The sequence below is a fragment of the Athene cunicularia genome (assembly GCF_003259725.1).
Source record: "Athene cunicularia isolate RWA chromosome 7 unlocalized genomic scaffold, athCun1 chr7_part1, whole genome shotgun sequence".
Classification (NCBI taxonomy): domain Eukaryota; kingdom Metazoa; phylum Chordata; class Aves; order Strigiformes; family Strigidae; genus Athene; species Athene cunicularia.
In genome coordinates this window covers 30,798,101-30,814,642 of record NW_020799107.1, presented here as the reverse complement: position 1 = coordinate 30,814,642, position 16,542 = coordinate 30,798,101, and the positions used below count along the sequence as shown (strand labels likewise).

General features: G+C 35.2%; 1 protein-coding gene across 12 annotated transcripts in view; it reads left to right on the top strand.

Annotated features, from left to right (window-relative positions):
- Positions 1–16,542, top strand: part of ZRANB3 (zinc finger RANBP2-type containing 3) — a 52,762-nt gene that overhangs the window by 5,052 nt on the left and 31,168 nt on the right. For all 12 annotated transcript variants that reach the window (XM_026852252.1, XM_026852257.1, XM_026852261.1 and 9 more), the window contains one exon: positions 1,569–1,727. In XM_026852252.1, the coding sequence (XP_026708053.1) occupies positions 1,576–1,727 (152 nt within the window). In that variant the 5' untranslated portion in view covers positions 1,569–1,575. The remainder of the gene's footprint in view (positions 1–1,568; positions 1,728–16,542) is intronic.

The following is a 16,542-nucleotide window of genomic DNA, read 5'->3' as shown; positions in this document are numbered from 1 at the left end:
ATGGAGAGGGGCTCGGGGCCGGGGACTTCCCACGGCCGTGGGAAACTTCCAGTAGGAACCCCCCCTCCCGGCCCAGTGGAAGGAATTTGCACTTTGGTCTAACGTAGACCTGTGGAAGATGGGGTGTTAAAATACGTTTCTGTAGTGCACTAGAGCAAAAGCCCAGGCTCTTTCAACTTGGACTATAGATAGATACAGTGCAGTTAGAGCTCTTCGCTGGAGGGAACGTCATTTCAGCTGGGAGAGTGTACATCAAGCTTTGTAGCTAAAATTTCATAAACGGAATTCTTTAGGAATACAAAGGTGCTCTTCTTTCACTGTGGCATACAATTTCATCTGAATCAATCTATTTGTTTTACCTCCTCACCTGTACTCCATGACAATAGAAAGAAACTGTTACAAACTCTGTTTTGCAGGATTGTGCTTTATGATGTTCATTAATCACTTGCATTGTCTCTAGATCTATCTTAGTTTGTAACCACTCAGTGTGAAGAAACAGGTTACTCAATCCTTCAGATCCTTGAAGTGAATGACTATTTAGCTCAGCACATTTCTTTTTGTGAATATAATGGTTCATCCCACCAAAGCCCATCTGATTTCTTCCAAGTCACTTCAGAAATATGTCAGTATCAAAAAATCTGAGTGCAGTGCGTTCAGAATTTTACTGTCAAACCTGGTGGTACAATGTCTACTGTTAACAATGCAGGAAGCATAGTTTGGCTGATATTCTTTGTTCATATGATCATTAAGGTAATCGTGCTTCTCATGCAAGCCATCAATCCAAAATAATTAGGTAATGTTTTGTTGTAAAGGTTTGTTCCTTTCCCCGTGTTTAGTTAGTGCACTGCTGCTGAGCTTTTGAACAGTTTGTTTGTTTAAGGTCTATTGAAGTTATAAGAAATCAAAAGCTAGTATTTCTTCTCTGTCCCCTTCGACAAAAATGAATGAAGGATCCAGGTTTTAGTCTGAAGCACAGTATGAGAATTTTCATTGATTAATTCTGTGGTTTAAGGTTGGTTTTTTGTGAGGGGAATGAAACTCCTTACTCTTTTTGGTTTGTTTCTTTTTTTCTTTTCCACAAACTGGACATATTTTGCTCTTTTTTTCATTATTTGATTTTAGGATTAAAAATTTTAGAGTACTGTTATTTCTGTCATCGGAAGGTTAAATAACCTTTTTTTGCCTGTAACTTTTCTGAAAAATATTTCCTAGAAAAGTTGTATTTCAATGCCTATAGGTAGGCTCTATTTAAATGGGCAACAACTTTCATCCACAAATAGGCAACTTTCTCAAATAGCTATTTCATAGCATTGAGGAAATGATACATGCTGACCTCTTCGTGCTGGAGTAGTTAGAACATTTTATTGGTATTCAGTATTGGCTCTTCCTCTATCATCTGCATTATTTTATGCTTTCTAGAGAGAATTTTTAAGACTTGAGAAAAGTTGTGGATACTGAATATTTCAAGACACAATGATTATCATTGTTCCATGAAGCTTTATTCTGTAATAGATTGCAGACCTGTCTTTTAAGAAAGACATCTTTTTGTTTTGTTTTGTTTCCCTTAGGTTCAACATGGCTAGTACATTCCAGGAAACACCTACACTTGAATCTTCTTATTCAGAAAATGTTGATGATAAGCTGTCCTTTCTACCTGAAAGACTGAGAAAGAAACTGCTCCCTTTTCAGGAGAAAGGCATCATATTTGCACTTCAGAGAAGTGGCAGGTAAAATTCTTATTGTATAATATGTTAAAAATAATTATTTTAGGTAAGCATAAATGCATTTTTACAAAGGCTATGCAACACTAGCAGCTCTTAGGTGAGTTATATTACAGAAACCTTTTGTAAACTGTAAGATAATGTGGTTTAAAATGAGGGGTTGTTTTGTTTTTTCCCCGGAGAATGAAGAAATGTTCAATACTGCATTATGCAAAAGAAGATTGTAGTATCAAAGATCTCCTTATGTAAGAGGAGGTTGATATCAGTAGGACTATCCTTTTTGTCATGGTAATAGAGAATTCTTAAAATAAGTTAATTCACATTTGTTTCTTTAGTTCTTAATGGCGTGGTAGAGCTGTTAAGAGAATGACTAACAGATCTTGATGCATCTGTGTGGCATTCTATTTTAAACTTGGTACAATTTTGGCATGTAATCAGGGTGTTCTGGAGCTCACTGAGCTGCAACAGCAGAGCAGAAGAAGCCTTGCAGAGTGCTCAGTTAGCAAGTGCAGCAACTGATAGAGTTGACATTCAACAATTACCTGATATATCAGAAAAATAGTTTATGCAGCAGAGACTGGAAATATTTTGCTGAGTAGGAGCCCATTACTGAGTTACAGGGGCAAAGAAGAGGGAAGGGGAATGCTATCTCCACATTTATAAATTTTTTAAAAATTAGGCAGTTGCAGCCTAAAGCCGTGAAGCTATGGGATGTTCTTTTGGAAATTAATGACATTTTAGAGTTCTGACACAAATGAAATTATGTTAGATTAGGCTTTAAAGAAGGATGTAGTTAGTTTCTGATCATTTCATCATGTTGCTCAGAACAAGAAGCTTAGGGTCTAAGAGGGTTTCTTGCTAACGTTTGTGATATTTTACAGGAGAAAAGAAACGTGCATATCTCTCTAAAGGTGAAAAATTGGAAAGGAAGTGTTTGTCATCAGTTCTTGTCATTATATGGAACTTCCAATCAATTAAAATTTCCTCTGAGTTTTTTCACTTTAATTCTATTCATCTGGCAAAAAGCTTTAAGCAATTATAGCATTGCTGTATTCAGGGAACAGAGCAAGCCATCTATTTTATGCTGCCAGACTAGGTAGCAGAGTAGAAAGATGAGCCCAGCCATTAATTTGCAAGCCTGAGATTTAAAAATCTTTATGCTTTATTGACATTAACTTCTTTGTGACTATTGGTCACCTCAGGCACTTTCCTGCTGCACAGTGTGACTGTGAGAAGGAATGCATACGGTTTTAATGGATCACTAAGACTTAGATAGAATAGACAACAAAGTCTACATTAGACTTGAATTTAATAGCCCTTGGCTACCATATCTCAGTTGATCTGAGTCTGGTAAGGGGAAACAACATTTGTATAGTAATCAATTGAGGTGCATTTGTATATACAAATAGGGAAATAACAGAAGATATTAAATGTGTATAGTTTCTTTCATGTTAATTAGTATAGGCTAGTGGATGTATTTGAAAGTAGCATCATCTTCTGCAGCCTATTATATAATATAGAGGTTCCTCAGGAAGCAGATTAACTGTAGGACTAGATAAATTTTAATCATATATTTCTTTTTGTTTGAGAAGTAACAATTGCCTGTGATAAGTACCTAAAAGGGTTTGGAATACCTAGGCTAATGACTCTGACAAGGAGGGGATTACATTATTTTCATTAGGGCTATGGGCGCTTTGTGTTGCTTTCTTGAAACCTTTCATTAACAAAAGACTGCTGAGTTAGATGGCACTGGTAGTTTTACTGTGGCACATGTATGAAAGTATTTTCATCATGATTGCAAGAAATCTCATTCCTTGGCGTAGCAGATTCTGTATGTTAGCTGGGTCAAACTGAGGAATTGTGTGCACACTCTCAACCAGCCTCTATATAAAGTAAAATGTATTAAGTCAAACTTTCCTGAGGACTATTTTTTAAAATCTGTCCCTTGCTCAGGCAGATGTAATTTTCTTTCTGTCCCAAAACAGAGAACAAGAGCCTCTGCTGCTTGTAGCTGAATTTTCTTATTAGTTTGTCAGCCCTTGGCTCACCCAAGTCTTTCCCTTTTGTGTAGTCTGTAATGATTTAATTCTTCTTTCAGTGTTCCCAGTGGTATATTTTAGCAGGGTCTGGTACTTTTCCATAAAAGTGTCTTTTCTAGTTTTAAAAATATATAAACATAGGACTTGAAGTAAGCAGTATGTGCATCTCAACTCTTCTTTCTTCTCTCCCTCAGGCTATGGACTCCCTTTGCAGTCATCACTTAATCCATGCTTTGCTGTAGTGGCAGGAAACTGGTCTAAGAGCAAGTGCTCTATTGTTGGCTGAAGAGATTCAATTATTATTATCTAAGGTTAGACAAGCACCCAGCATGAAAAGGGACTTATTAGAACAAACTTCTATTTCTTGCATGGAAGGGGCTGGGAGTAAGATATTAATTCCATTGTCTTTTCCCAGAGCATAAAATAAATACACTGTTGTGATTTGTGCTTTTGATTCATTAGTAAATAAATCAAAGGCGTTTTCAGTAGATGCTCCAAAGGCATCATTTAGGCTAACAGAGACTGCCCAACACTTTTCTAGGAAATAGTAATTCTAGAGCCAACAAGACAGTCTATAATTCAACATATGCTAAGATAACCTTTTAGCTTACAGACATGCCTTAAAGGTAAATAAATGCATGGCTGCTTATTCCTTACTAGAGATTATTCTTCAGAAGTGCACTTGGGAATAGGTATCTAGGGATGAAAACAATGTTTGGTCTTTATTTATAACCTCAAACATTAATGTGCAGCAAAGATGGGTGTACACAAATTCTGTCCCTGAAAACTATTTTTATGCTTTTCTTCCAGGAAAAGTGTAAGTTACTTTTAAAAACAGCATCAAATATGTATTTATTTATATGTGCTTTAAACTGTCTCTTAAATAGAAAGCAAGAAACTTGTCCTTTCCAGGAACATAGACTCTTATCAATGGGTTTAGGAAATATTTAGGGTTATTAGGGTCAGTTGTGTGTACACTGTTGGGAGGTGGAGGTGAGCAATTCTCTCTGCTCTTTGCTGGTTATTAGTCAGAGTTTGGGCTGATGTGGACAAATCCCCATTTCCAAAGAGCTCAGGGTAACCATATTGCAAGTGAAGAGGCATAAACTGAAAACCTTAAAGTAAAGATTTCATCTTGCTTGTTGGGTTTAGTTGATCTGAGCTCAGGGTGTAATTTTCAGGCCTATTTTATTCTCCCATGTAAAATCTATGAAGTATGCAGGAGGAGGCTGACTTGAGAATGAAGGTCTAAACAATATCGAGAAGTCATCAGCCAATGATCAGGTGTTAGTGAAGAGGACTGGGCACTGTCAAAGTGCAGTACTCTAGAAAAAGTGATATAAATTTGGGCAAAATATCCAAGATGCAGAGATATATGGGCAAATGACTTGATTGTACTCATAAGGATTGTATTCAATCTCTTTTGAGCCCACATCTCTTTCTGGATATTAATGGCATTTACTGTTGCTGTTCACAGAGTACTTGGAAAGTCACAGTATCTTTCTTCCATGTATTATTTTATATCCTCTCTTTATAGAAATGTGCAATGTCTGTCTTTTTTTCACCTGAATATACTGTAAAAGTCAGAAGCATGCTATTGTTTGAAAGTTAGGTTGCTTGCTACTGGGTAACATGTAGACCATATCACTAAATGCTTTATCAAGTTTTATAATAACAACTGTCAGCATGTGATTTGCAAACATTGGTATTTAGCATTTCTTCTCTTGTTGATGGTGTCTGAAAAAGATGCCTTCCGACACATGGATATCTTTTTTCCTAGAAATGTTGGCAGAACAATTTGTTTAAGCTGTCTTGCATCTTGTGGATGCGAAAGAGGACTTGGACATATCTACCACGCATTTAATGATCTTTTCCATTATAATTATATGCTCAAACTATTTTACTGGGGTAATCTAGTTTCATACTATGTTTTCTTCTTACTTTTTTACATAAGGTTCAAGAGTATTAACTAAGTATTGTAACTTCTGTTTTCTAGGGGAAAAAAAAATAAGATTGAAATGCTTATTTGTACATTTACCAGGATCTGTATTTCATTCCAGTGTTGATTTATTGATAATTTTTGCTTTTTTAATGGTACCTTCATAAATGTTAAAGATAACACATTAACTGATATTTATATGTTCTGGAGCATGTGATTTTTAGTTTCTCATACATGCTGACTTAATGTTGTTTATTGAGTATAGACACAGTAAAAAAGAGGTAAATGACAATGGATGGCAGTAACATGAATGATGAGAGTAACAATGCAGAGTTCATATGTGGCATTAAGAGCTATCAGTTTGAATGAAAGGGTTATTTGTTTTGTTGGGCAGTCATTTTCTAGAGTAAGAAAAAATTGTATAGCATTTAATGTTTTGGATAGTAGGCTACAGAAAATCATTATGATAGTAAGCTCATTAAAGAATGGAGTGTGAGTGTCCCCCTATTATAACAAGTTAGTTACCTGCTTTTCAAAGCAGTATATTTTTTTTCTCCACACACTGTGTCTCTGATCTCTGGCAAGCTACACAGGAGAAACACATAGTTTATTCTTTGTTAATTAAACCAGATTTTTAGTTCAATGACTTGATCAGTCTTCATAGAAATTAATTCACCCCCTCCCACCTTCAAAGCAGACCAGAAAAACAGAGGCTCAAATCAAAATTTTCTCAGAGCTTATGAACACAGCTAGAAGGTTCTAGCTCCAGTTCCTCACTGGATAGGTAGAGGGTGTACAGTCTGCTAAGGCTGTAGTAATTGAATCATAGAAATTATAGCTCTTGAGCAGGAAGCAAATAGAAATGCTTAGAATTCCTAGGCACACTATAGCCCTTTGTAGGGCCAGGAATTTTTGGTAAAAGTCATATTTAAAATCTCAGGCAAATTTGTATAGAAATTTCTTTAACTTTCTAGGATGGTAGTAGGAAAGAGTGGTGAGAATGCACAGAAACTGAGTCTAGATATCCATGCATCACAGTAGACTACCTTTTTTTTTTTCTCTTGAAATTGAAAATGTCTCAAATTTTCAGAAGTCCTTATTCTGCATCTGCTTTGTTGTATCTCATGCAGCCTGCCTGAACATAATAAAACGACCCTATAGTCTGCATGTCCAGTGCATTGGGCTGGGGTAGGGGAGGGGTGGAAATGTGTCTCTTAATAGAATTTTTTAAGCTTTTTCTAGGCTCTGAACTAGATAGTCTAAATCAGGTGAATTCTTCTGTATTATCTGTTGTGTAGTATGAAAGGTATCGTTTCTACTTGGGTGTCTAAGGGAGTTATATTTCTACCTTTTGGAAGCTGATGTAATAAGAGAAAATATGTTCTGTCTACATTTGCTTCCATGCACATTTTAGTTTGTGCTAGAACAGTAGATCCTTTTCTCTTACACTTTTGTTTAACTATTTTTCCCTTTCACTCTTATTTTTGTCACTTTTACAGAGTTTGGTTCTGGTTTTTATGTTGTTTATTAATCTTTCTTTCTCCTTCTGTATAATGCCAGTGTTGCTTTCTGTCTTGTATTGCCTTTCTAAGTTAATAAATCTTTTTACTTTGCTTTTATCTTTACTATTTTTGATCCATGGTTACAGATTGATTTGCTTTTTCAGTGTATTTCTTTTCTTCAGTTTCTTGTCTTTGATAGTAGCTATTATTAAGAACATTTCAGAGAAGAAAATAGATTTTCTTTCATTTTCATTTTGAAACACTAAGCCTAGATCTGTTACTGTCTATGTCTAATTTTTCTGTCATTTGTTTGAAAGGTCATAGGTTGCTGCAAGTCTTTGTTGTGATTAAATGCAAGACTAAATGCTTTTTACCATTTTCTAAAGTCATCTCTTTTTTTTTTTTTAATAATCAGCTACATGGTTTAAAGGAGCACTTACCAAAAATATTTAACAGGCTACTCTTGTGTTTTCCCCCAGTATTATGTCTCAGTATTTCTCTTCTGGGAAATGCAGCACTGTTATTTTCAGTTGAATTTCGCTTTACTGTTTTCATCTTTGTTGTAAGTCTTCACAACACAGTCTATTAGTTAACTTAATGTCTTAGCTTAATTTAAGTAAGTAGCATACAACTTCATTTAGGCAGTGAAAACGTTAACCATTAATTTCTAAAGAAAAATGTAACAGAAATGGTTGACATGGAGAGTTCATCTTTTATGGAGCTATAGCTATTTGATAATTATCAGTTTATTATGAGTGTTTATACTGATAATATTATAAGGTTAAGTACTGAGTATCGATAGTGATAACTATCAGCATGTGCAGAGAACATTTATAAGAATTTTTCTTCATATTGGGCTATTTTTTTCTGAATAAGTTGCTGGAAATCTTAGTGAGCATTCTGACTCTTTGTAAGCACATAACAATGACTATCTATCATTCTTATATGCTGCAGGTAAGGATATAAAACTGGTGTAAGTACCAAACATAATGGTCTTTAATGACTCCAAATTTTGTAGCACCACTGTTGTTGTGAGACTGGAGATAATTTGAATTGTCGTTATGAAACTTGTGACTGATTTGATCTTATGACAGAGTTAAGAGTTTAGCATGAAAATAAAATACAGACAAGATGAAATTAATCATAGTTTCTTTCGGAAGATCTACTTATTCTCTCTGGTTTTGTCCCACTGACTTTGATAGATTTCAAATTAATTAAATTTGCATGTTAGAAAATGAAATTCTTTCACTTTTTTTTTATCCTTGTCTAGGAATATTTCTATGAATGTTTCATTTTCATTTGACTTTTTACTTGGTGACTTGCAGCATCAAGTTCTATCAACAAGTGTCTCTGTTATTTGTGGATCTTCAGATCAGAGAGAACTGGGAATAAAAATAATTGTAATTTTTTAATGTGATTTCTGTCACTAGTCTCAGTAGATCATGGTTAGGTAGTGTTAGAACTTTGAAACAAGGCATAAGTCTCTTGCTAGAGTAAGAAAGAAATATTTTATTCCAACATATTCAGCAACTCATTTTAGATACATGAAATTATTATAATTTTGTGATAAATCTTGAGTCCATAAACCTTGCATAATAATAGATGAGCAGTTGTTCCCAGTCTTGGAATACACAGCTGAAAAGTAATCCTTGGGGGAAAAAAAATGGAATGGCTATTGAATGAATATGTAGAGTATCAAACAGTTAAGTTAATACATTTCAGCATTTAAATATAAAGTAGCTCTATGAGTACTGTGTTTTTAAAGAAAGGTTTCTTTTTTTAAAGATGTTGGTTTGTAATGTTTCAGAGTACATTTCACATCTGAGAAGTGCCAAAGGGGGATGGGGAGAGAGAAAGAGATGATTACATGAAGATGCTAGCTCACAGACTGAGGTTCAGATGCAGGAAGTATGAATGAGAGATTGAGCCAAATTCTGCAGAGCTTTCATGGCCAGGGAGGCTTGTTTGGAAGTGATGCTGGAGGAACTGGGAAGCAATTCAAATGGGACAAAAAATGCATTGTCAGTAAGTGAACACAGAATGTCATTCAGGAGAGGAGCTGGGTGGGGTTAAAAAAAAGATTTAAGAACAGAAAAAAGCAATGGTGGTAATCTGAGAAATTACCTGGGATTAAATGTGGATTTTTAGCAGCAGGAATAGAGAAGGAGATACAGATTTTTAGAAATGCAGGGCACAATTTGTTAGAATGGAAGAGAAGAACCAAGTGAGATATAAAGACTACAAGTGAAGGTAACATATTGTCAGTAGTGATGGAGAGAGGGCAAATGAGTTTGGTGTTAGCTGTGTGCAATGAAGGTTTGCAGCAGGAGAATCCACAATGAAAAATCGGTGTGTTTAAGCATCAGGGAGAGGGCAGAATGAAAGTGATCGGTTTTGAGTATGTGAGACAAACTGCTTTAATGCAAGTGAGAAAAAGTAAGATCTTGAAGTATGAGTCAAGTTCTGACTGACTTAATGGAAGTTGGAAGTAAAGGAAGAACACAGGCAGAAGACTACCTCAGAGGTATCTGGGTAAACAATTTAAATCCACATGCTTGATAAGTCTTTGTATTGTGTTGAAGGGGGGACAGATTAGAGTGGAGGAGATAAATCAACATAGAAAAGATAGGCAGAATTGCTTAGTTCAGGATATATATAGATATATATATATATATAGATATATATATATATATATCAGAAAAGAAGTGGGATATTCTGTCAACTGTTGAATGGCTGGTTGTTTTGAAGTATTGGTATGGAGAAGGAACCAAGTATAGAGGAAAACTAAACACTGGTTTTGAGAGCTTGGAGTGCTGGAGGTAAAAGACATTGAATCTAGGAACCATTAAAAATGGAGAGACTGGTGATAAGACATTTTTCTAGGTAATTCTTTTCCCTGTTGCCTGATTCAACTAACTTCAAAGGAAGAAAACATGAAGAGAGTAGTTCTGCAGCTCTTGCAATGCAGGTCACTGCAGGGGGAGGTTCCCATAAAGCAAAGTTTATGGGGAAAAGTAACAATAAGTACCTAAATTTAGTTGCAAGTCATTAGACTACATACTAAGGAAGAGATACTGTTGATCACAGGTATTTCAGTCATGCCAGTTAATACTGAGGTTCAGGTTTGTAGCCTAGATTGTGAGTAGCTGAAATCAGTTGATGTTGTTCCAACTGGTCTAATTAACTAAGTAAATTTTTCTTGCATTGAGTGAGCTGGTGAATCAATTTGTCTCTGAAGCCAGTGACTGAATAGGTAAAGAATTTTCACTATCACTATTAGGTGTCATCCTGACTAGAATTTTTTTCAGTTAACATTCAATTAATATATTCTAAAAACCTACTGAAGTGTCTGAGCTTAACCTTCAACTTGACCACTTTGGTATGTGTTATTCCACCTATCTTTGTCAAAGCTAAAATACTAGAATATGTTAGCAAATGTGCTGTCATAGCTTTCAAATCTTAATAAAGGATTGTGTTTTCTAGTTACATGTTGAGGAGTTTTGGAGCAAAGCATAAACAGCATGACCATTCTCCATTGAGAGAATCATTAACACTGAAGATGTGGCAATTTAGTGCATCTTACATTAGGTTAAGGGTTGTTTTATTATTATTTAGGGTTTTTTTAAAATACCTAGTATAGTTCAAGAGCAAGTATAATCTAGCTTAAATCTTCTGGGGCTCTATTTCTGGTGAAACAACCTTGATTATTTTTGTAAGGAAGTCAGCTCTCTTTGTTCTAGTTTTAGGACTGCGTGCTGTGATTACTGACACACAAATGTAATGGTTGCTTGCGCAGTTTTATATAAAAATGTACTAAGTTCAGATTCCTTAAATAACCCTTGGTTGAGATGTTAGTGCTAAAGTGTTGGCTTGTGAGTAGGAGGTAAATTATATGTTGTAGCGTTATATAAAACTGACTCACATGAGTAGGTGAGAATCCCAAGAATATCAGGACACCCACACTAGTGAAAGAAAGATGCGAGCTTCCTCTGTACAACATGTTCTAAAGACTGCATTAACAAAAACAGCTTTAATTTGTTTGAGTAGTAACAAAATTTTTCAGTGTTTTAAGAAATGAAGTGCTACTGCTTTGACTGTTTGTCTTGGAAAATGCATTTAAGAAGTGAAGGAGTTTGTTCTGAGAAAGCTACCTGCAATTCTAACTATTTTTTTTCTGGATAAATAGCAGTTGAAAATTAACCAAGAAGTTTAATTATCCCCTCAAGCAAGCTATAGGTGTATTGGATTGCTATACCCTTTCAGCTTTCAGTCCTCCGTGTAAGGAAGCAGAACTGTCTAGTTTAGAGAGGATATTATTGCGAAATATTTCTGTAGTTACAAGAAACCTCTAGGACTGACTGTATGACTTAGTAGGGTGCTTGGTTATATAGACCTTATATATATGCTAGTGTGTTGTTAATTGGTATTCTTGCGGGAGCAATATTCAAAATGAGTTTTTTTGTCTTTGCAAAGATATATAAGAACCTTTAATTGTATTGTTTGCTTGGTTAATATTGCTAACATTTCAAAAGGGGTGACCTGAATGTAACTCAGACACACAAAAATAGAAATTATTTTCATTTATTTTTCCTTCCCTGAAACTCGTTTTATAAAACTGTTTTAGTATTAACCTCTCTCTGATGCAGGCTATTTTCGTGTGGCTGTGAGACATATGCCACATGAGCTTAGCCTCAGTTTCCTTCTGCTTCTCCAATCAACTAATCTGCATGAAATTTTGAAGATCTGCTTTTCCTTCTGCTTTGCAAAGTTGGTTCCAATCTTCCTGACATCAACATAACCAGGAGCTCTTTCTGTGCTCTTTGATGTTTGAAAAATTATGCTTTCTGTCTTTCCAGAGGCAGAACTTTTCAGAGCAGAGCTTTCCACAGGGCTAGGTTTTGGGTTTCTTTCTTAGTTCCTTAGCCTATTTTTTGCTAACTTCTGATTTCTCTCCAGGGTTTACTGTAGTAAGAATCTGTAGGTGCACCTTTGCTTGGTGCTTGATACCTTTACCAAGGCTGTTCTGATAGTGTGTGCTGACTGGTGAATATCTGGTTCCGGGGTTCTGACTCATCCAGCTTTGTGTGGTCCCTTAAGTGATGTGATTCTTCACATATAGAAGAAAGCTTCAAACACAGTGATGGGTTTTGTGTATAACCTCAGGTGCTTGCATTTCTTCCCCTTTGTGTAGGGATCAACAGTAACATTTTGGACCTATAGGCAGCTGAGGTGAACAATCACAGTAGGCTTCTCGCTCTTTTCTCTGCCTGCATATTCACTTACCAGGATACATTCTCAGACAAAGCTTCCTGTTTTTGCTCTTTGTGTTTGCATTTTAATGGAAATTGTAGTTTTGTTTTAGAGCTAATACAACATCTCAAAAGGAAAGTGTTGTTAAATCGTAGTGGAGACCAGACTATGTGGTTCCCTTCTATTTATGAAAGATACTACTGTGTCCAAAGCCCATTGGTAACCCTGCAACTGTAAAAGAGTTATGAATAGTAGGAAGATTGTAGCTGCATGTGCAGTGCATCCCAATGAGATTCTGATGCTTACTGTTAGGAAAAAAAATAGCAGATTTCCTTGATAAATGGACAGGGATTCAAATGCTAGTCACAGGATTCACTATGAATAAGGGAAACATTAAAAACTGAAATGGGAAGGAATCTGAAAGAATTTGCCATTGACTGTGGTGCTTTTTGCATGGTTGGACTCTGCTGCTGAGAGTAAGTGTAACTGAGACATCAGAAATGATTTTTTTTTTTCCCCTGCTTTTCTGAAACTTTTGACCATGTGGGCTGAGCTTATAACAGGATATGAAACTGCGTATCATAGCTCTGATTTATATTCTTGCATAGAGCTATTATTAAGGTGTCATATGAACAGATGGGATATGAATGATGAAGCTCAGATTGGGTAACTACCAGTTGAGAGGAAATGACTAATTGAACTTCAGAGAACAAGAAGTCTGTCTTCTTGCAGTCAAAATACGTGAAACAAAAATACGTATTTGTCCCTTCAATGTAGCTGAAGATCTGTTTCTTATGCTTTGACAGCATGGAACCTTTATGTTCATGTTGGCAGGTTGTCTGACTGCAGTAATATAGAGCATACTGAAGTTTGTTTTAAATAGAGGCTGCATATTTTTAAGATTATGTAAAGCAAAATGTAAAGTATTGCTTTTTAACATCTTAATGCAAATATTAGATATCTTCTAAGTTCTATGTGATCTTGGCTATAATGATGGGAATGTTCTTTACATTTCAAATCTTACTGTTGTGATTATAAACTGGAAACATCTGATTTCCCTCTAATGTAAGCTATTCTTCATTGCTGTAGAGTCTCATAATTTGTAACTACATTAAGCAGGCATCTTTAAGGTTCTTATTCTAAAACTGTGAAAGCTACAGAAGATGAATGCTCTAAAATGCATCAAGTCATAAAATAATTTTAATACCCTCAATTTCCACTTACTAGTTTTATGAACTTCTACTTATATCATAAACTCATCTTGTGTATCATGTCAAAACTTTTATCAAGTGTGTCAATAATGCTGATTTATGCCAATTAATTAACAATTTTATAACTGCGCTTCAGAAATTTGAGTACAAAGTGTGGATCAAAGCAGTGATTCATGTTGCTAATTGTATCGTAACAGAGCACGTAATACATTCGGATACTCTAACTGGAGCTTTAAAAACAGTTTTGTGTACCTGATTCATATCAGTTTGTGATGTGTCTAGTCAAATGTTTAAATGACTAAGAACATATGGAAGAAAATCTAAACTACTTATGACAGCTATTTCATCATTGGGTGGGAGAAGAGAATCAATACTTAACTGAATAGCAAAATATCACCATAGATATGTAACTTTTAAGCATATGGGTGCTTCTGTGGAATCTCTATTTGTATTGGTACTGCAGTACCAAGGAAGATAAAACTGTTGATCACTTCACTGTGATTATCATTTTAAGAGTGGTTATGTCATGGATAAAATCATGGCAGTTAAATTGTACTTCTATTCATTTACCAGCAACAAAATCATGAGTTTCTAATAAATATTTAAAAAACAGCAACTTTGTTGCTGCTACGTGAAAAGTTGCACTTCAGTCATATTAAGTGGAAGTTAATAGACCAGAAAACAGAAGATAGTCTATAGCAGCAAAGATTCTATGAACAGTCTGAAAATTAGTGCAAAAAGAAAAACAGAACAATTTCTTAAGCAGATACTCGAGTCATCAAAGTTTAAGTGGCTACAGTTTAATGAAAAAAATCTCATTTTATGGAGAAACATCTGTTCCCATGGTTGACATTTTTTAAGGCTTTTTATTTTAATTGCTATTCAGCTTCTAATTGTCAGAGCAATTAGTAAATCACTCTGAATTTCTTAATTTTTAACTTGTTACCCTGAAAAAAAACCCCAAGAGTCCAAACAGTTCACATATGCCAAAGAGCAGTGCAGTAGGATCTTATGTATTCTCACTTTGATTTCTGTGTGTCTGAACTGGCATAATTAACATTTAATTATTTATGCAATTTTACTAAAATATAAGTTGATACACTGAGAAATACTGTATTTATCAGCACAAGTTGTCAAGGAACATTTGTATTCCTGTCCTCTTTACCGCATTTCCTTACTACCAGATGCTACTTGGGTGCAATATACTCTCAGTTATTGCTGTATTTATACATTTCCTCTGATACCCTTATATTAAATATACTATATTGTTGAAAAAGGTTTTTGCTTTATTCTTGAGATGCCTCTGCTCTGTAGCTAATTGCTGTAATCTTACTCGTTTTCTGCATTTGTAGTTTAAAAAAACCCTGCAACACTAGGTGGTTGTGTATTCCAATTGATCTCAGGCTTCAAACTGTTTTTTAAAAACATGATTAATGTAGTGAAAGCAGCTGGCCTATGAAAGAATCTGCAAAAAGAAAGACTTGTTTTGTAAACTTCAATTCAAGCAATTAACAATGAGTATTAAATTTTTAAAAAAACAGTCTTTGAGCAAAAACTGGCATTTTAAAATTAGAATTGTCTATTAGTTGTCTGCAAACAAATGTCTTTGCCCAGCTGCAAATCACAGGAATTAAAGCCCCACAATCATGAGTCGCCACTAAAAATAATTATCTTGCTGTCTTTTTTCCTTTGTAAATCTGTGCAGACTTGGGAATTTGGGGTTTTTATGTTTTCTTCCTTTGTTCGTCACTCTATCCCGATCAAGCTGAGGGTTAAGTGTAGTTATAAATCTGTTGCAAGCAGATAGTTTGTTACTTATAAAAAATTGTTACATAAGATATATTTTGAATTATTTTTTATGTTAGTTGAAAGAAACTGATGAACTTGGTAGGCAGTGAAATTTACACTGGCTGATGGAGTGAACAAACAGCAGTATACTGTGTTTCTCAGAATATCAAATATGTCTGATAAGTGCCAGTGTATGTTTTCTGCGGAGATTTCTATTTTGACCACAGAAATGTCCATTTTGGCCCCATGGCAAGATGCATGTTATTAGACATAATAACAGTTCTAAGTTGATGGTGCTGCTACAAATATTAATCATTAGTGTAAAGTGGCTGAATTTGGGGCACAAAATAAGACTTATGTTGTGCTTTTGTGTAGCTACACTAACTTCAGAGTACCTGTGAGTTCTGTATTACTTTAAAATATTTTTGGTATCAAAATATAGAACATTTGTGTTAAACATTGGTGTGTTCAATTTTATTATAGACATAAAGACCTGGAAGATCTTTTCCATTTTTTTATTGAAGGAACGTTGCATTTGAGTTTCATGGTGCAGTGTGTGCATATCTAGTTATGTGGTGTAGGAGTAGAAGTTTCAGTTTCCCTTGAAGATGCAGTGGTTGGGAACAGACTGTGAAGAAGAATTCATCCAGAGCAATTCAAGACTCGTTTGCGTCCATGACTGAAAGCTACTGGGGATAATAAGTGAAAAGCACAAGGCAGAAGGATACTTGTGTCAGGGGGAAAACAAGCAGAGTAGCCTGTGAAGTTTATTGCCTTCCAGAGGGTGAAATATTTCATCATTTCTGAGAGTTGGCACTTTTTTCTGTCAGTAAACATTTATAAATCCTCAAGCAAAGTGATGGACTGCATAAAGCTGTCAGTCTATTGCTGTCACATAGTTCAACCAACCACTCTCACTGCTGTATTTCTCAATCAGTGGTTTGACTCAGCCCATGTGCTTTGTGTGGCACTGTGATACCAACTGGTGGAAGTTACTCTTCCAGTTTGCTTTTTATGACAATTTAGAAAATCATACAGTGCTTGGAAAATTTACCAGATGATTTAGTAGTTAAAGAATTCACCTAATTGTCT